Source organism: Salmo trutta, chromosome 34 (genome assembly GCF_901001165.1).
Source record: "Salmo trutta chromosome 34, fSalTru1.1, whole genome shotgun sequence".
NCBI lineage: Eukaryota > Metazoa > Chordata > Actinopteri > Salmoniformes > Salmonidae > Salmo > Salmo trutta.
In genome coordinates, this window is record NC_042990.1 from 28,222,699 (window position 1) to 28,242,818 (window position 20,120).

General features: G+C 44.0%; 1 protein-coding gene across 2 annotated transcripts; it reads left to right on the plus strand.

The window, feature by feature from the left end:
- Positions 1 to 652: 652 nt before the first annotated feature.
- LOC115173935 (sorting nexin-10B) lies at positions 653 to 18,097 on the plus strand. 2 transcript variants are annotated; one of them, XM_029732456.1, is made up of 7 exons: positions 653 to 905; positions 11,946 to 11,985; positions 12,731 to 12,817; positions 13,001 to 13,101; positions 14,158 to 14,256; positions 16,510 to 16,716; positions 16,923 to 18,097. In XM_029732456.1, the coding sequence occupies exons 2-7, from the start codon at positions 11,959 to 11,961 to the stop codon at positions 17,092 to 17,094; spliced, it is 693 nt and encodes a 230-aa protein (XP_029588316.1). In that variant the 5' UTR covers positions 653 to 905; positions 11,946 to 11,958; the 3' UTR covers positions 17,095 to 18,097. The 2 variants fall into 2 exon arrangements, with proteins under 2 accessions (XP_029588316.1, XP_029588317.1); XM_029732457.1 differs by lacking the exons at positions 653 to 905; positions 11,946 to 11,985 and having other exon boundaries at positions 12,739 to 12,817; positions 13,021 to 13,101.
- The last annotated feature ends 2,023 nt before the right edge of the window (positions 18,098 to 20,120 follow it).

The window sequence follows — 20,120 nt, forward strand, 5'->3', positions numbered from 1 at the left end:
TTGAACGAGGACGCGCATTGGACAGTAGTTCACTCAGAATCCCACGCCCACCGCGACGTATGGCACCGCCCACCGGGCGAAATAAAGACTGTCCGGCAAGAGAGTAGCCCCTCTCGTAATTTAACAGGATCTCCGTGGGACAGCCATAGATTAAGTTATACGGAGTCAACATGTACTTTTATAGCCTACATCCAAGTCTTGTGGTTGTCATAAAAGGCCTCAATAGTCTAAATGGCTTCCTCTTCCTGGCTCCTTTCCTTTAATGTTTTTTCTTCAGCTGCACTGATCTGAAAATACAGGACAGATTGATTGAAGCGATATGACATAAATTTATGAGGGGGATTTGCTCTCATCCATTTTCTTATTTTTGTCTGCATATGATCGTTGATAAATCGTTATTTTAACAGAAAAATTGTCCTTAATTATGGAAAATAATACAAGGGGGGAAGCAAGCTGACTATTGAGATGCACCCAATATTGTCAATCGCCTTGCCAGGTACTAGCCGCTAATTGCGATTAGGGGTAGGTGTGCGTGCACTGGAACTAAAATGGACTAAAGTCAGCTATTCAGCGGTTATTTTACCAGTAAACAATACATGCTGTCTGTGGGGGGAAGTCAGCAAAGAAAGACCCATCAGCTCCTATAGCGCAGTCAAATAATTGTTTCATTTATTATTTTTAATGCGAGGTTTGGTTGCACACCAGTTTTAACAGGTCCAAAATAATCACACGATTTCAGACCAGGAGCGTGCACGTACCAAAGGAAACAGAGCGCGCGCCTCATTATCATATTCAATCAAACTGCAGTCGTCAGACCCACGAAACAGAGCAGTCAGAGAAGAATAGCCTGCTCATGCGGCACTAACGAATTACCAGCCGAAAGGATAAATAAACCGATACCAAAGGTAAAACACGTTGGCTTACTATGCCTTTTATTAGAGATAAACATGCTTTTAATGTTGTGAAAAAGTAAAGTTTACTATATTGACTCTGGTGCGTTTGCAACGGTTCAAATGCCAAACAAACCTGTGGAATGCAATCCCCATTTCTCAGTATTGTTCTGTATTTCAAGAGCGTGACCATTTTGTCTCTGTTTGCAAAATGTGTTTATTGCAGGCGGTCTAACCTCGCGGCTTCCTCAATTTCGTTTCAGCCTAGGGGCCTCAAAATGAACTCATGAGGGGCTGCAGTGGTTCAAGGATCTTCAAATCCATACCCACACATGTAGTCAGAGCTGGCCCTAGACTTTTGGGGTCAACCTAAGCTAGGCTGAACACATTAAATCTTTAAAAATGTTTATTTCTGATAAAAGCTAGTTCATTTCATCTGGCATGTAGCCCAGTTTCATAGTATGTTATATCCCAGCTGCTTGATGTAGTTTTAAGTAATCATGAAAAAACAGGCCTTAGGGAATTGGTCACTGTGGCACCATCTCGCCTTATGAACGTTCTATTCCCATCCTATTGTTCTACGTCACAATGCCTGCTTTGCTATTGTTGGAAATGAGACTTGCCCACGTTGCTGCTAGCTGAAATGTAAACAACAATTACTCATGGAACGCTGAGGTTGTCTCATTGTTTCCTATAGGAAAATATAAGTATGTCTGTATTTTGCCAAATCTCGCTGTGTAGATTTTTTTTAAATTGGACACCATTTTAATCATGACTATCTCCTAATTATGTAAGGCTGGGCAGTGTACTCCATTGTCAAACGCTAGCTCTGAAATACCCTCTGCACTTGGACCGCTGAGCTCCCCCCATTGTTTACCTGTAGAGAGGCGTGCTGGTATATTTTGCCAAATATTTCGCAATGTGTAGTAGGGTCACTTTATTAGGGTGTCACATGAGCCTTTACTTTTTAGGTTCTTCTCTAAGCAGTTGAGGTTTGCTGTTGTGACAAAATATGCCTGGTCTGCACTGTTGGGTGTCTTTGGTTGAACATTTGTCTCCAATCTCAAACATAACACAACATCCCCACATATAGTGCATAAATACACTGCTCAAAAAAATAAAGGGAACACTTAAACAACACAATGTAACTCCAAGTCAATCACACTTCTGTGAAATCAAACTGTCCACTTAGGAAGCAACACTGATTGACAATACATTTCACATGCTGTTGTGTAAATGGAATAGACAACAGGTGGAAATTATAGGCAATTAGCAAGACACCCCCAATAAAGGAGTGGTTCTGCAGGTGGGGACCACAGACCACTTCTCAGTTCCTATGCTTCCTGGCTGTTTTGGTCACTTTTGAATGCTGGCGGTGCTTTCACTCTAGTGGTAGCATGAGACGGAGTCTACAACCCACACAAGTGGCTCAGGTAGTGCAGCTCATCCAGGATGGCACATCAATGCGAGCTGTGGCAAGGTTTGCTGTGTCTGTCAGCGTAGTGTCCAGAGCATGGAGGCGCTACCAGGAGACAGGCCAGTACATCAGGAGACGTGGAGGAGGCCGTAGGAGGGCAACAACCCAGCAGCAGGACCGCTACCTCCGCCTTTGTGCAAGGAGGAGCAGGAGAAGCACTGCCAGAGCCCTGCAAAATGACCTCCAGCAGGCCACAAATGTGCATGTGTCTGCTCAAACGGTAAGAAACAGACTCCATGAGGGTGGTATGAGGGCCCGACGTCCACAGGTGGGGGCTGTGCTTACAGCCCAACACCGTGCAGGACGTTTGGCATTTGCCAGAGAACACCAAGATGGGCAAATTCGCCACTGGCGCCCTGTGCTCTTCACAGATGAAAGCAAGTTCACACTGAGCACGTGACAGTCTGGAGACGCCGTGGAGAACGTTCTGCTGCCTACAACATCCTCCAGCATGACCGGTTTGGCGGTGGGTCAGTCATGGTGTGGGGTGGCATTTCTTTGGGGGGCCGCACAGCCCTCCATGTGCTCGCCAGAGGTAGCCTGACTGCCATTAGGTACCGAGATGAGATCCTCAGACCCCTTGTGAGACCATATGCTGGTGCGGTTGGCCCTGGGTTCCTCCTAGTGCAAGACAATGCTAGACCTCATGTGGCTGGAGTGTGTCAGCAGTTCCTGCAAGAGGAAGGCATTGATGCTATGGACTGGCCCGCCCGTTCCCCAGACCTGAATCCAATTGAGCACATCTGGGACATCATGTCTCGCTCCATCCACCAACGCCACGTTGCACCACAGACTGTCCAGGAGTTGGCGGATGCTTTAGTCCAGGTCTGGGAGGAGATCCCTCAGGAGACCATCCGCCACCTCATCAGGAGCATGCCCAGGCGTTGTAGGGAGGTCATACAGGCACGTGAAGGCCACACACACTACTGAGCCTCATTTTGACTTGTTTTAAGGACATTACATCAAAGTTGGATCAGCCTGTAGTGTGGTTTTCCACTTTAATTTTGAGTGTGACTCCAAATCCAGACCTCCATGGGTTGATAAATTGGATTTCCATTGATTATTTTTGTGTGATTTTGTTGTCAGCACATTCAACTATGTAAAGAAAAAAGTATTTAATAAGATTATTTCTTTCATTCAGATCTAGGATGTGTTGTTTAAGTGTTCCCTTTATTTTTTTGAGCAGTATACATTCAACAATGTAAATCATGAGCAGTTTCACAAACTATGTGGATCGGATAAATTTACATTTCATATAGTTCAGATTCATGGTGGGGGTGAACGATTTCTGGGGTCTGGCGGTTTGGTATACTTGGGATGAAATAACAATCTTTGTCACATGCTTTGTAAACAACTGGTGTGGATTTATGGTGAAATGCTTACAATACAAGCATTGCTAGCTATTTAATTAACTTTGCTAGCTAATGAAAACATTGCCATCTAAAGTAAATTTCACAACATGATGGCGAAGTTGTTTCTTACCAAATATGTGCCTACTTTAGTAATGTCATCATATTCCCAAGCCTCTATAGTGTCATTTAAATGAGTCATTAGCCCATGTTCTACTTTTGCTCATCAATATGGCTGCGGCATTGATAACAAGGGCAACGTTGTGACAGGTGCAAACCATGGATATGCAGCTGGATTTATTGTGGAGTTGACTGTTGGAAATAACATTTTCCATAACATGTAGCCTCAAATTTAATTAGAATTCTAACAAAGTAAACAGTTAGCTAGGCAAGATTTGAGGCTTAAAATCAAAGCAGAGGTTGGAATTGCAGTATATTTAATTAGAGAATTTAGACGTGAGCTAGCTTCTTTTGACACTGGTTTCCTCTAGACAAACTTGCTTAGCAACTGGATATTAACGTGTTTGGTGGCAAGAATTAGTTCCAATATTTGGTTAATCCTTGTGATTGGAGCATAGATGGGATCAGGATTAATTTGTGCAATTGCAGCCCACAATTCGAGCCCCCCTGAGCATCCCATTGGTTCCTGCATGAACTGCCCCCCCCCTGCCGACTGTGACGTAGTCATACTTGTGGCTCTTTGCATGTGTCAAAGGGGAATAAGTGATATACTTTGCCCTCAATGTCATTTACAGAACTGTAGGAAAATGGTGCCTGACAGGCTGGGGCAAAGGACACTGTCTACCAGCCGCTCCCCCTCAGGAGACATAAAAGATTTGGCATGAGTCCTCAGATCCTCAAAAGGTTCTACAGCTGCACCATCGAGAGCATCCTAACTGGTTGCATCACTGCCTGGTATGGAAACTGCTCAACCTCTGACCGCAAGGCACTACAGAGGGTAGTGCGTACAGCCCAGTACATCACTGGGGCCAAGTTCCCTGCCATCCAGGATTTCTATACCAGGCGGTGTCAGAGGCAGGCCCTAAATCGACTCCAGCCACCCTAGTCATAGACTGTTCTCTCTGCTACTGCACGGCAAGCGGTACCGGAGCGCCAAGTCTAGGTCCAAGAGGCTTCTAAACAGCTTCTACCCCCAAGCCATAAGACTCCTGAACATCTAGTCAAATGGCTACCCACACTATTTGCATTGCCGCTCCCCTCTCCACTCTTGTCTTATATGCATAGACACTTTAATAACTCTACCTACATGTACATACTACCTCAACTAACCGGTTCCCCCACACATTGACTCTGTACCGGCACCCCCTGTGTATGTATTTTTTAATAGTTTTTTACTGCTGCTCTTTAGTAGTTTTATCTCTTATTCTTCTTATTTTTTTGGGGAAACTGCACTGTTGGTTAGGGGCTCGTAAGTATGTATTTCACTGTAGTGTTTGGCACATGTGACTAATAAAATTCCTCTAGACCACGATCAGCTGCGTTGTCTTGCTGACATTGAGGGAGAGGTTGTCAACACTGCCAGGTCTGTCTCGTCGGTTGTCAGGCCTATATCACTGTCGTGTTGTCAAACGTAATGACGTTGGCGTTGCGCGCGGCCACGCAGTCATAGGTGAACATGGAGTACGGGAGGAGGATTAAGCACACACTCCTGAGGGGGCAACAACCCATCTGCCAGGCTGACCCTCATAACCTGGGGGCAGCCCATCAGGAAGTCCAGGATCCACTTGCAGAGGGAGGTGTTCAGTCCCAGGGTACCAAGCTTAGTGATGAGTTTGGAGGGCATTATGGTGTAGAACACTGAGTGGGAAGGGGCAGTGTAGAGTGCGTTATCTGTTGGGGCGGTATGCGAATTGGAGTGGTTCCAAAGTGTCTGGGATGATGGTGCCTTTTTGTTTTTTAAGAGTTTCATGATTACAGATGTGAGCGCTACGGGCGATTTTAGTAATTTACACAGCTTACTTTGGTATTCTTGGGAACAGGGACTATGGTCTTGAAACACGTAGGTATAACAGACTTGGTCAGGGAGGTTGACAATGTCAGTGAAGACACTTGCTAGCTGGTCAGCGCATGCGCAGAATACGCATCCTGGTATTCTGGCTTTGTGAATGATAACCTATTTAAAGGTCTTACTTACATCGGGTACGGAAAGCGTGATAAGTCTTCCAGAACAGCTGGTACACTCACGGATGGTTCAGTGTTGCTTGCCTCGACGCTATGCTCGCGTCACTGGTGCAGCTAGTGGCTGGATTTCCCTTTTTGTAATCTGTGGTAGTTTGCAAGCCCTGCCACATCCAAGCATCAGAACCGGTGTAGGAGGATTTTTGATCTTAGTCCTGTATTGAGGCTTTACCTGTTTTGATGATTCATCAGAGAGCGTAGCAGGATTTCTTGTTAGTGTCCCGCTCCTTGACAGCGGGAGCTCTAGCCTTTTAGCTCTGTGCAGATGTTGTCTGTAATCCATGGCTTCTGGTTGGTATATGTGCGTACGGTCACTGTGGGATGTAGTCAATGCATATCGGCGGCCTGACGGTTGAGTAGGGGTGTGCGGTCGGTGGCAATCCTTAACCCCGCCCGTGCTTCCATGCTAACCAAACGAACACCACTGATTTTACTTGCCAGGTTTGCACTCTTGGGATTCTGTCAACCATCTTCATGAGGTAGTCACCTGGAATGCATTTCAATTAACAGGTGTGCCTTGTTAATTTGTGGAATTTCTTTCCTTAGTGCGTTTGAGTTGTTGTGACAAGGTAGGGGTGATATACAGAAGAGAGCCCTATTTGGGGAATAACCAAGTCCATATTATGGCAAGAACAGCTCAAATAAGCAAAGAGAAATGACAGTCCATTACTTTCACTGACCTTCATGTCTTAATCTGGAACATCTCAGTGCAGTCGCAAAAACCGTCAAGTGCCATGATGAAACTTGCTCTCATAAGGGCCGCCACAGGAAAGGAAGACCCAGAGTTGGCTCTGCTGCAGAGGATAAGTTCATTAGTTACCAGTCTCAGAAATTGCAGCCCAATGTTTCAGAGGTCAAGTAAGACACATCTCAACATCAACTGTTCAGAGGAGACTGTGTGAATCAGGTCTTCAAGGTTGAATTGCTGCAAGGAAACCACTACTAAAGGACACCAATAAGAAGAGACTTGCTTGGGCCAAGAAACATGAACAATGGACAATAGACTGGTGGAAGTCTGTCCTTCTGGTCTGAGTCCAAATTTGCGATTTTTGGTTCCAACCGCCGTGTCTTTGTGACGCAGAGTAGGTGAACGGCTCTCCGCATGTGTGGTTTCCACCATGGAGGTGTGATGATGCTTTGCTGGGGACACTGTCAGTGTTTTTTTTTTAATTTTTTTTTTAAATTCAAGGCACACTTAAACAGCATGGCTACCACAGCATTCTGCAGCGATACACCATCCCATCTTGTTTCCACTTAGTGGAACTATCATTTTGTTTTTCAAAAGGATAATGACCTGAAACACACCTCCAGGCTGTGGAAGGGCTATTTGACCAAGGAGAGTGATGGAGTGCTGCAGCCAATCTGGCCTCCACAATCACCCGACCTCAACCAAATTGACATGGTTTGGGATGAGTCGGACCACAGACTGAAGGGAAAGCAGCCAACAAGTGCTCAGCATATGTGGGAACTCAGTTTGCAAAGGGTGGCTACTTTGAAGAATCTAAAATATTTTGATTAGTCAAATTCTTTGTTTACTACATGATTCCAGATGTTATTTCTTAGTTTTGATGTCTTTACTATTCTACATTGTAAACTCAGCAAAAAAAGAAACATCCCTTTTTTAGGACCCTGTCTTTCAAAGAGAATTTGTGAAAATCCAAATAACTTCACAGATCTTCATTGTAAAGGGTTTAAACACCATTTCCCATGCCTGTTCAATGAACCATAAACAATTATTGAACATGCACCTGTGAAACGGTCGTTAAGACTAACAGCTTACAGACGGTAGGCAATTAAAGTCACAGTTATGAGAACTTAGGACACCAAAGAGGCCTTTCTACTGACTCTGGAAAAACACCAAAAGAAAGATGCCCAGGGTCCCTGCTCATCTGTGTGAACGGGCCTTAGGCATGCTGCAAGGAGGCATGAGGACTGCAGATGTGGCCAGGGAAATAAATTGCAATGTCCGTACTGTGAGACACCTAAGACGGCGCTACGGGGAGACAGGACGGACAGCTGATCGTCCTCGCAGTGGCAGACCACGTGTAACACCTGCACAGGATCGGTACATCTGAACATCACACCTGCGGGACCGGTACAGGATGGCAACAACTGCTTGAGTTACACCAGGAACGCACAATCCCTCCATCAGTGCTCAGACTGTCAGCAATAGGCTGAGAGAGGCTGGACTGAGGGCTTGTAAGGCAGGTCCTCACCTGACATCACCGGCAACAACGTCTACTATGGGCACAAACCCACCGTCACTGGACCAGACAGGACTGGCAAAAAGTGCTCGTCACTGACGAGTCGCGGTTTTGTCTCACCAGGGGTGATGGTCGGATTCGCGCTTGTCGACGGAATGAGCCTTACACCGAGGCCTGTACTCTGGAGCGGGATCGAGGTGGAGGGTCCGTCATGGTCTGGGGCGGTGTGTCACAGCATCATTGGACTGAGCTTGCTGTCATTGCAGGCAATCCCAACGCTGTGCGTTACAGGGAAGACATCCTCATGTGGTACCCTTCCTGCAGGCTCATCTTGACATGATCCTCCAGCATGACAATGCCACCACGCACAGAACGAGCAGTATGGCTGATTTGCTGCAAGACAGGAATGTCAGTGTTCTGCCATTTCCAGCGACGAGCCCGGCTCTCAAGGGTGAGGGCTATAATAGTGGAGTGATTTATTTCTTTCATCACATTCCCAGTGGGTCAGAAGTTTACATACACTCAATTATTATTTGGTAGCATTGCCTTTACATTTAACTTGGGTCAAATGTTTCGGGTAGCCTTTCCACAAGCTTCCCACAATAAGTTGGGTGAATTCTGGCACATTCCTCCTGACAGAGCTGGTGTAACTGAGTCAGGTTTGCAGGCCTCCTTGCTTGCACACACTTTCAGTTCTGCACACACATTTTCTCTGGGATTGAGGTCAGGGCTTTGTGATGGCCACTCCAATACCTTGACTTTGTTGTTCTTAAGCCATTTTGCCACAACTTTGGAAGACCCATTTGCGACCAAGCTTTAACTTCCTGAATGATGACTTGAGGTTGCTTCAATATATCCACATAATTTCACTCCCTCATGATGCAATCTATTTTGTGATGTGCACCAGTCTTGATGCTGTCACCCCCGTGCTTCACGGTTGGGATGGTGTTCTTTTGGCTTGCGAGCATCCCCTTTTTTCCTCCTAACATAATGATGGCCATTATGGCTAAACAGTTCTATTTTTGTTTCATCTGACCAGAGGACATTTCTTCAAAGTATCATCTTTGTCCACATGTGCAGTTGCCAACCGTATTCTGGCTTTTTTTATGGTGGTTTTGGAGCAGTGGCTCCTTCCTTGCTGAGCGGCTGTTGTTCTGGGATTGATTTGCACTAAAGTACGTTCCTCTCTAGGAGACAATGTGTCTCCTTCCTGAGTGGTATGACGGCTGCGTGGTCCCATGGTGTTATACTTGCGTACTATTGTTTGTACAGATGAACGTGGTACCTTCAGGTGTTTGGAAATTGCTCCCAAGGATGAACCAGACTTGTGGAGGTCTATAATTGTTTTTCTGATGTCTTGGCTGATTTCTTTTGCTTTTCCCATGTTGTCAAGCAAAGAGGCACTGAGTTGGAAGGTAGGCCTTAATACATCCACAGGTACACCTCCAATTGACTCAAATGATGTCAATTAGCCTATCAGAAGTTTCTACTTGTGTCATGCACAAAGTAGATGTCCTAACGGACTTGCAAAAACTTTAGTTTGTCAACCACGCCACATTTCTTGTTAACAAATGAGTTTTAATGACTCCAACCTAAGTGTATGTAAACTTCCGACTTCAACTGTATTTGGATGGCTGAGCGGCAAGGTGTAATAGATGGTATATACATGTGTATATACATGTGATATGAGTAAGGTATGTTAACATTATTTAGAGTGCATTGTATGAAGTGACTAGTGATCTGTTAAAGTAGCCAACGACATCTCTATGTAGGAAGCAGCCTCTGAGTTGGTGATTGCTGTTTGGCCTTGAGAGCTGTTTTTCAGTCTCTTGGTCCCAGCTTTGATGCACCTGTACTGACCTCACCTTCTGGATGGTAGCGGGGTGAACAGGCAGTGGTTCAGGTGGTTGTCCTTGCTCTTTTTGTCCTTCCTGTGACATTTAGTGCTGTAGGTGTCATGGAGGGCAGGTAGTTTGCCCCCTGTGATGCGTTGTGCCGACCGCATCACCCTCTGGATAGCCTTGCGGTTGACGGCGGTGCAGATGCCGTACCAGGCTGTGATGCAGCCCGACAGGATGCTCTCGCTTGTGCATCTGTAAAATGAGTAGGTGTGTCAACTTTTGACTGGTACTGTAGTTGTCCTCTGAACTTTTGTGTTAGGTGTCCAGGTGAGGTTTGAGTCAAGTATAATGCCATAGTTTAACACAAAGAGCAAATTGAAATGGTGTGTCTGTGGATGGGCCCCATGTCTCTTGCAGATCTGGGCCCGGTTTCCTGATAGCAATGGAACTATTTTTAACAATGCATCTGTCCTACAACAGCCGAAGACGTAACGTGTTTCCCGAAAACACCACGCGGTGAGAACGTTCTGTGAGTGCGTCGCTGGATCATGTTTTTTTGCTACTGATAGTTCAAAATAAAGGTAGCGCTGCTCTCTGATCAGCTTTCTCCATTAATCTTTCCCTAACATCAGTTACACAATACTGACGGATCGGCAACTAGACATATCACTTAACGGCTGCAAATACTGAGGCTGCTTATTCTGATTTACCTTATAATGCACTCAAATCACAGATTCCTTTGGCACATCATTGCACACGTTAAACATTTGACTGTAGCCTGCGACTAGAACTCAATTAACTGAACATTACATTTTTGCAAAACATGCTCTTTCTGTGCCATAGACCAAGGTTTCCCAAACTCGGTCCTAGGGCCTCCCTTGGTGCACGTTTTAGGTTTTTGCCCTAGCACTACACAGCTGATTCACATGATCAAAGCTTGATAATGAGTTGGTTATTTGAATAGCTGTGTAGTGCTACAGCACAAACCAAAACGTGCACCCAGGGTTGGCCCTAGGACCGAGTTTGGGAGACTGTGCCGTAGACTGATCAGGTGAAAGCGATGATCCCTTATTGTCACCTATTAAATCAGCGTATTTTACTGTTGCACATCCTGATTCTTATAGGGGTACAATTGTTGGTGTAGAGGGTGAACAGAACTGGCAAAAGGACACTGTCATGGGGTACACCTGTATTGCTGGTTTGTGGGTCTGATGTGTTCGCATTGAACAGCACTCTTCTGACCCGACTGGTGAGAACCAACTGACTTGAGACGCACTTTGGCGTCCATGGTTGCAAGTTTGCAACAGAATATCAGGATGTATTGTGTTGAATACAGGAAGTTGACAAATGATTCTGGCATATGAATGTGGTTTATCCAGGTGCATGTAGATTTGAAGGAGAATCAACAGCCGTTGACTCTGCGGCCTGGTTTATAGTTGGGATGGGTGAAAAATCTCTTGCACATTGCGATATTATTTTGGACAGTATATCGATACTTTGACAAGTAACAATATATTTCTGTTAGTGTTAGTTAGCGCTAGTGGGCTGTACATGCTCTAAAACTGGTATTTTTCATCCTGTAGCTTGTTTTCATTCTTTATTTAAATGGTGAGCCAATAATTCAGCTTTTTATTTCCCTGACAGATCAACTCATTTCTATTGTCTCTCTGCAGTAGACATGTATTGAGCTATATGTTTGGTACTTCAATTTTCAATTGAATCGCCATACATATTGTATCGCCACCTAAGTGTCCCAATATCGTATCACGAGATACCTGGAAAATCCCAGCCCTAGTTTAGAGGAGAATTTGAATGGGTTGGTTAGGCTTTCTGTGTGCCAGAGAAGGTGTTTGGCCAAACATTGCCTTTAAAAAAAAAGTGTCGTTTTATGTAAAATAACTGTAGAAACACTGTTACTAGAGAAGCATATAACCTCATTCTTGCCAGTTTGCCAATTGACTGAAGTTCTGTCCCATCTCCCCCAGATTCCAGTCTACGATGGAGATTGACAGTCTAATGAAACAGGTGAGTGATAGACCTGTCATGACTCCCTAATCCTGCTCATGGAGACCTAGAGGATGTGCTGACTTTTGTTCTTGCCCCAGCGCTAATACTCCTTATTGGGTTTTAGTGCTGGTCTGGAAAGCCTGCACATGCTGTAGTTGTCAAGGACGAAGGCAGAGCTGGTCAACATTCATTCTCTATTAAACCTCAATCTAAATTAGTGTATTTTTGCCTATACTGTTTAGTTTTTCCTTGTTGTGAAAATGATTACACCGCACACTAAGTCTTAAATGAATACTCTTTGTCAGCAAGCTGGAGGTCAGCCAAACTTCAATGCATAAAGTACCGGTCTGAAATGAGCTCTAACATGGCAGTCCTGTTAGTTCCCTTAAATACTGACAAGTTATATTTGCATGATTTAGCTTATCATTCATAATGTTTGCTATATTCATGTGACCAACCAATACCTCAAGTTTTCTTTAAGCTGGGACGTTGAAACAGATTCCTTTCTCTAAACGAGGTTCTGGGCGTACTGCCAAATTGCAGATACTGATAGTGAGGATTTGTTCAGTCACTTGCATGAACACAGAAATTGGTATATAGAAAAGCACAAATAAATAAAAAATCATCACACTTGGATGAGAGGTTGGGTAACATTTCTGCTGAAATAATATTTCCTCTCCTGTGACTTCATTGCTCTTGAGCAAAGAAATTACCACACTCATGCCACACACTTCCCCTTTGAACACTGTTCTTTCTTTTGCAGGAGTTTGTCAGTGTTTGGGTCCAGGAGCCACAATTCCACAAAGATGACTTCTGGCACACGCACATTGACTATGAGATCTGTTTACATGTGAGTAGTACTACTGCACGCTTCACTTGATGAACATCATTAAGCATTAACATCTTCAGCTTCTGAGAGATTGAGGAAGCTGTGTGTATTTATTGGCAACCTCTAACTTCATGACAACCTGAAGTGGGGTAATATTGGCTATAAACCCTCTGCTAATATGATTTACCACCTTCCTGTGTTAAGACCAATAGCATGTGTTTTAGGAAGAAGACTTCCTGTGTGCGGAGGCGATACAGTGAGTTTGTTTGGCTCCGGCAGCGTCTGCAGGACAACACTATGCTCATGTATGTATAATCCATAGTGATAGTTCACTGCAGGCCTTCTTCACTGCATCATTTGATCACTCCTGCAATGATGTATGCACTTGTCTTTCCAGGGGTTGACTTCATACTTTTGGTCATGTAGTGTATGTGGACACCTGTTCGTCGAATCTTTCCAAAATCATGAGCATTAATATGCAGTTGATCGCCCCTTTGCTGCTATAACATCCTCCACTCTTCTGGGAAGGCTTTTCACTAGTGCAGAAACATTGCTGTGGACTTGCTCCCATTCGGCCACGAGCGTTAGTGAGGTCTGTCACTGATGTTGCGCAATTAGGCCTGGCTCGCAGTCGGCGTTCCAATTCATTCGAAAGGTATTCGATAGGGTTGATGTCAGGGCTCTGTGCAGGCCAGTGAAGTTCTTCCACACTGATCTTGACAAACGATTTCTGTATGGACCTCGCTTTGTGCATGGGAGCATTGTCATGCTGCCACAAAGTTGGAGGCACAGAATTGTCTAGAATGTCATTGTATGCTGTAGCGTTAAGAGTTCCAGTGAAGGGGAAATAAGGGGCCTTGCCCCAACCATGAAAAACAGCCCCAGAACATTATTCCTCCACCAAACTTTACAGTTTGCACTGCATTGGGGCAGGTAGTATTCTCCTGATTCATCACTCCAGAGAATGCATTTCCAAAATCCAATGGTGGCAAGCTTTACTCCAACCAATGCTCGGTATTGTGCATGGTGATCTTAGGCTTGTGTGCGGCTGCTTGGCCATGGAAACCCATTTAATGAAGCTCCCAGCGAACAGTTATTGTGCTGACGTTGCTTCCAGAGGCAGTTTGGAACTCTGTAGTGAGTGTTGCAACCGAGGATAGATGCTCTTCAGCACTCGGCGTTCCTGTTCTGTGAGCTTGTGGCCTACCACTTCGCAGCTGAGCCGTTGTTGCTCCTAGACGTTTCCACTTCACAATAGCGGCACTTACTGTTGACAGGTGCAGCTCTAGCAGGGCAGACTTGTTGGAAAGGTGGCATCCTATGACAGTGCCACATTGAAAGCCACTTTTGTCCCTTTCCAGAGAGTTGCCCAAACTGCCTCCCTGGAACCCTTTCTTCAGTCTGAAAAACCCCTACAAGGTCAACCAGAGGATGAATGGCCTGCGGCAGTTTCTAGAGATGTGAGTGTCCTTGTTTATTCCTCTCCTCAGCCTTATGAATGGCTGCCAGGTTTAGCATGTTCAAAAGGCTTGAAGGGCTGATCCAGACACAGCCCATCTACGGGTCTGATGCAACCAAAGTCACTGTCAGATGTTTTCCTACCTCAAGTGGTCGTCCGGTCAATACTGATGAACAATTAGTGCTTTTGGAAGTCGTTTGGGTTAGATTTGAAAAAATCACAGCTTTTGATTGAAGGTTCGATTTAAAAAAAATGCATTGACATTACAATGATTTGCGCTTTGTAATGGAAATGGAGCCAAAAATTGTGAACTATAACTTAATAATATGACTTAGTTTTTATTTGATTACTTTATTACTTTTCATTCCTTAAGGTCACCATCTCATCTCAGGCAGTAGCAGCCAGCCAGACAAGACATTCCTTAAGGTCACCATCTCATCTCAGGCAGTAGCAGCCAGCCAGACAAGACATTCCTTAAGGTCACCATCTCATCTCAGGCAGTAGCAGCCAGCCAGACAAGACATTCCTTAAGGTCACCATCTCATCTCAGGCAGTAGCAGCCAGCCAGACAAGACATTCCTTAAGGTCACCATCTCACCTCAGGCAGTAGCAGCCAGCCAGACAAGCTAACATCTATACAGTGAATTCTGAAAGTATTCAGAGCATTGACTGTATCCACATTTTGTTACTTTACAGCCTTACTCTAAAATTGATTAAATGGTTTCCCTCATCAATCTACACACAATACCCCATAATGACAAAGCAAAAACGGGTTTTTACATTTTTGCAAATGTATTAAAAATAAACGGAAATTACATTTGCATAAGTATTCAAACCCTTTAATCAGTACTTTGAAGCATCTTTGGCAGCGACTACAGCCTCGAGTCTTCTTGGGTATGACGCTACAAGTTTGGCACACCTGTGTTTGAGTTTCTCCCATTCTATTCTGCAGATCCCCTCAAGCTCTCAGCTTGGATGGGGAGCGTTGCTGCACAGCTATTTTCAGGTCTCTCCAGAGATGTTAGATCAGGTTCAAATGGTTTATGGTCATTGTAGTTAGTTACCATGTTTCTACGCTGAATTGGGTTGTAGTTTTCATTAAGCAAATATTCAACTCCCTTCAGGCGTGTGTCCCACAGCCCCTAACTTGATATCTCTCGAGAAACGGCATTGGCCTCACAAACGAACTAAATGGAATTCAAGTAATTTAACTGACGTTAGTCAATTAGTTTAATAACCCAAAAATGAAATGTCGGTTAGTTGCAGTGGTGGCAAATACACATTATCATACTTAAGTAAAAGTAAAGATGCGTTAATAGAAAATGACTCAAGTCAAAGTCACCCAGTAAAATACTACTTGAGTAAGTCAAATTATTTTGGTTTAAAATATACTTAAGTATCAAAAGTAAATGTAATTGATAAAATGTACTTAAGTATCAAGTGTAAATAATTTCAAATTCCTTTATTAAGCAAACCAGACGGCACCATTTTCTTGTTTTTTACATTTACGGCGAAGCCAGGGGCATGCAACACTCAACAACATAATTTACAAACAAAACGTGTCAGATCAGAGCCAGTAGATGACCAGGAATGTTATCTTATGTGTGAATTGAACCATTTCTGTCCTGCTAAGCATTCAAACTGTGTAGAGTTGTCAAATAAAGTACTGATACCAAAAAAGTGAAAGTAAAAATTATTTAATGTACTACTTAAGTACTTTACATCACTGGTTAGTTACTCAGCACTACTGGTCAGTCCATAGCAATCTGTGGTGTAGATCCCTTTTTGTACATTAGGAAGAATTTTTGGGGGGATATTGTTATCCCAAATGAATGAATTTTATTGCTAATCACATGAATTCAGATTTTCCTCCAGTATGACATTTGTTTTGTAAAGCCTCTGCTTGCCCTGTATAAGTTGTTATATCCATGGATTTATGGCACCAAACGCCATCCAGTGGCTTTTACCAGCAACTTCATTAATTTCCTCCACTCCACTTGAAACAGAAGCCATTTATGTACTGATGATTACAATGTTGATCTCATTCTCGCCTAGTTTCTCCTGTCATAGAGCTTTGGCATAGGGTACCAGAGCTTAGAATAACAATTCACTTAATCTCCTACCACACTTTGTTTTTGACATAATCAATGCTCCAGGTTACAAACTGAAAATACAGCTTGTATGGTGTTCTTGATAGTTTTATTGACTGTTCTTTAATTAGCCAACAAATGAATCTTTGTCTCCTCGTCCCCAGTATCCTCCAGGACCCCCTGCTGCTGTCTGACAGTAGAGTGCACCTGTTCCTCCAGTCCCAGCTGAGCATGACCAAGATGGAGGCATGTGTCTTGGGCCAGACACGCTACACAGTGGCACAGGCCATCCAGATGTGTACCGACTGTCACCGCACACGCTTCCCCATAGAGAAGGGCAGCAAGGTGTACTTCAACTCAGACTGCGAAAGGTAAGAGTACGGTATGCCACAGGTGTGGCATATCAAGAAGCTACAGATTTTGTCCTAAATTTTAGCTTGACTGTTTTTCAATGACGTCCATTGCTTGACTCACAACAGAGATTGTCTATGAAAAAATGCATGATTTGATATCAGCTGCTGTTGGAGAAATGATGCAAGCCGACATGACCTCTGCCCTTTTTATTCTGTGCTTTCAGCCTCACCAGCACCACGTCAAGCCATGACTCGGGGGTCCCCCAGAGCCCCAGCCCTCTACCCTTTGACTGCAGCACCTGTGAAAATTCTGACGGCAACATTCGCATCTGGGATGAGGGATTCTTCAGCAGCCTGTCAGAGTCGTCGTGTGACCAGGAACACACGGAGCCATGACACACCACTTCCACACACACGCGCACAAAGGGGCTGTTTTCCAGACAAAGATTAAGCCTAGTCCTGCATGCTAAATGGAGATTCTCCTTTAAGTTCTTTTTAGTCCAGGGCTAGGCTTAATCTTTGTCCGGGAAACCACTCAAAAGACTGTTTGCTACTGTTCTTGATGTGCTTCTCAAACCTCTGATTAACTGGTGGCGTAGAAAGGTATTTTTATGTAGTTCTGTTGGAATTCTCTCTGCGTCCCCATCCGTCTTTTTAAAATTACTGAGCTATGTTTTCTTAAAGGATGTTTTATTATATTGACCTACCCTCTATTGCGGCCCGACTGGTGTTGCTAGTGAATGTCCAAAACAGAACGTTCTCTTAATGCAATATCTCATTCTTGAAGTCTAACTTGTGCCTTACATTTTGTTCCTTTTATGTCAATCAGTTTACCTGCAATCATACTGGGAAAGATTATTAAATTATACTTAAAAAATAATCATATTTGCACGATTAACTGCTCTAAGGTTAGCAAGGGAGGCTGGGTGTTGTATAGGCTCACTTAAGATTTAACAAATGTTTTTTTTTTTTTAAGTATTCCAAGTATCACATTTTTTTATTTTTAAGAACGAACTTGATGGTTTATTGACTTAGTGGTAGGTGCCCTTTGAAATCCTTGAATGTCCAAGTAATTTTTGTTGAAATGTGCTTTGGTTTCTTGTTAAGGTTATCCCTGGGCTTTCCTTCAGCATTAACTTCAGTAGGCTTAGAAGAGGCTGGTGGGAAGTGCTGTAGGACAGACTTATTGTAATGGCTGCAATGGTATCAAACATATGGAAACCACATTTGACTCGATTCCAGCCATGACAATGAGCCTGTCCTCTTATAGCTCCTCCCGCCAGCCTCTGGCCTAGATGTCTTCTGTTATGAGTGATCTATACTGAATGAAAATATAAACACATGTAAAGTGTTGGTCCTATGAGCTGAAATAAAAGATCCCAGAAATGTTCAATATGCACAAAGCCTATTTCTCAATTTGTGCACATCCCTGTTAGGGAGCATTTCTCCTTTGCAAAGATAATCCATCCACCTGACAGGTGTGACATATCAAGAAGCTAATTAAACCATGATCATTACACAGGTGCACCTTGTGCTAGGGACTAAAGGCCACTCTAAAATTGCAATTTTTGTCACACAACACAATGCCTCAATTTGAGAGAGCATGCAATTGACGTGCTACTGCAGGAATGTCCAGAGCCGCCAACATCGTTTTAGAGAATTTGGCAGTACATCTAACCGGCCTCACAACCGCAGACTACGTGTAACCACGCCAGCCCAGGACCACATCCAGCTGATCAAACTGGGTTGGCACAACCAAAGAATTTCTGCACCAACTGTCAAAAAGTCCCCGGGAGGCTCATCTGCGTGCTCGTTGTCACCAGGGTCTTGACCTGACTGCAGTTCGGCGTCATAACAGATGTCAGTGGGCAAATGCTCACCTTCGATGGCACGCTGACGTGTGCTCTTCACGGCTAAATCCTGGTTTCAACTGTAACAGGCAGACCTAGTTTTGTGTCATGGGTCAGTGATTTGCTGATGTCAACGTTGTGAAGAGTGCCCCATGGTGGAGTTATGATATGGGCATGCAGAAGCTATGAGCAATTGCATTTATTTTCCGATTGCAATTTGAATGCAGAGATGCTGTGATGAGATCCTGAGGCCCGTTGTCGTGCCATTCATCTGTCGCCATCACATGTTTCAGCATGATAATGCAAGGATCTGTACACAATTCCTGAAAGCTGAACATGTCCCAGTTCCTCCATGGCCTGCATACTCACCAGACATGTCACCATTGTGTATGTTTCGGATCTGAATTGAGGTCTTCGACAGCATGTTCCCGCCAATAAAAAGCTACTTTGCACAGCCATTGAACAGCGGGACAACATGCCACAAACAACCTGATCAACTCGATGCTAAGGAGATGTCACGCTGCATGAGGCAAACGGTGGTCACACCAGATACTGACTGGTTTTCTAATCCACCACTACTTTAAAAAAAAAAATCTGACTAACAGATGCATATTTGTTTTCCCAGTCATGTGAAATCTGTAGTTTAGGGCCTAATTTATTTATTTCAGTTGACTAATTTCCTTATGAACTGTAACTCAAATCTTATTGTTGTGTTTAATTTGTATTCAGTGTAGTTGGCTTTTGGATGCCTCACCAGATGTGCTGTGCTATCAGCCCTGTAGAGGGTGTTGTAACATCTAAAATGAGCTCCCTTGGAGATTAAACCAGTTCAATATATTCATCCCCTTCATTTCATGTCCACAGTTTAAGATGCACAATGTTTGTCTGATTTGGAGATTCAAAAGACTCTGTGTCTTCAAAGAAATCCTGAAACTATAGTCAGACAGTACAGTATGAAGCTGTGCAGAAACTGCTTCTCCAAAGGAAATCCCTGATCACACTTGGAGGCAACATTGGCTAGCTGAACTCATGCACATAAACACAATCGGGTCTAACGGCACGCCTTCGATTGGTTTTTGACTAATGAAAACATGTCGGTTTGCAAACTTCACTAGGTTGGAGTAATGTTCAACTATTTAAGACATTGGCTCGACTAGGTTGTGAGAATGAACTAAGGAATAATTTTTCACTTCTCTTATTGACTTCTCAAACTCCAGCCAGGTCTGCTTTGCAAGTGTTTCCTGAAGTCTCGCCATGCTGCACCTCTGGGTTTAGAGAAACTGCTATATTGCCAAGATGTATCTTTTCTGGGTCAGTACCATGGTGTTTTCTGTGCTTCTGAGGCATATTGTGGGTTTGAAATCCCAGGTCTTCTGTGGAAGGGATGGCTGGACAGTGTTCTATAGTCCAAACCCTTGTCAAGGTGAGTCAACCTTTCTCCCCTCTAACTCTGTTTGCTAGCCCTTTTCCTAACCTTAACCTCAGTCTCCAACTGCTTCATTTTACTAACCTTCTCTGTGAGTTCTAACCTACGAAAAAGTAATTTCTGTATTTGAAGTTGTGAGGAGTGTT

What these genes read in the sequence shown, in the direction of transcription:
- LOC115173935 (XM_029732456.1), top strand. Translation starts at nt 11,959, where the DNA reads ATGGAGATTGACAGTCTAATGAAACAG. An exon ending in CTGCGGCAGTTTCTAGAGAT is followed by an intron (nt 14,257 to 16,509) that starts GTGAGTGTCCTT and finishes CCTCGTCCCCAG; the next exon opens with TATCCTCCAGGACCCCCTGC. An exon ending in TTCAACTCAGACTGCGAAAG is followed by an intron (nt 16,717 to 16,922) that starts GTAAGAGTACGG and finishes CTGTGCTTTCAG; the next exon opens with CCTCACCAGCACCACGTCAA.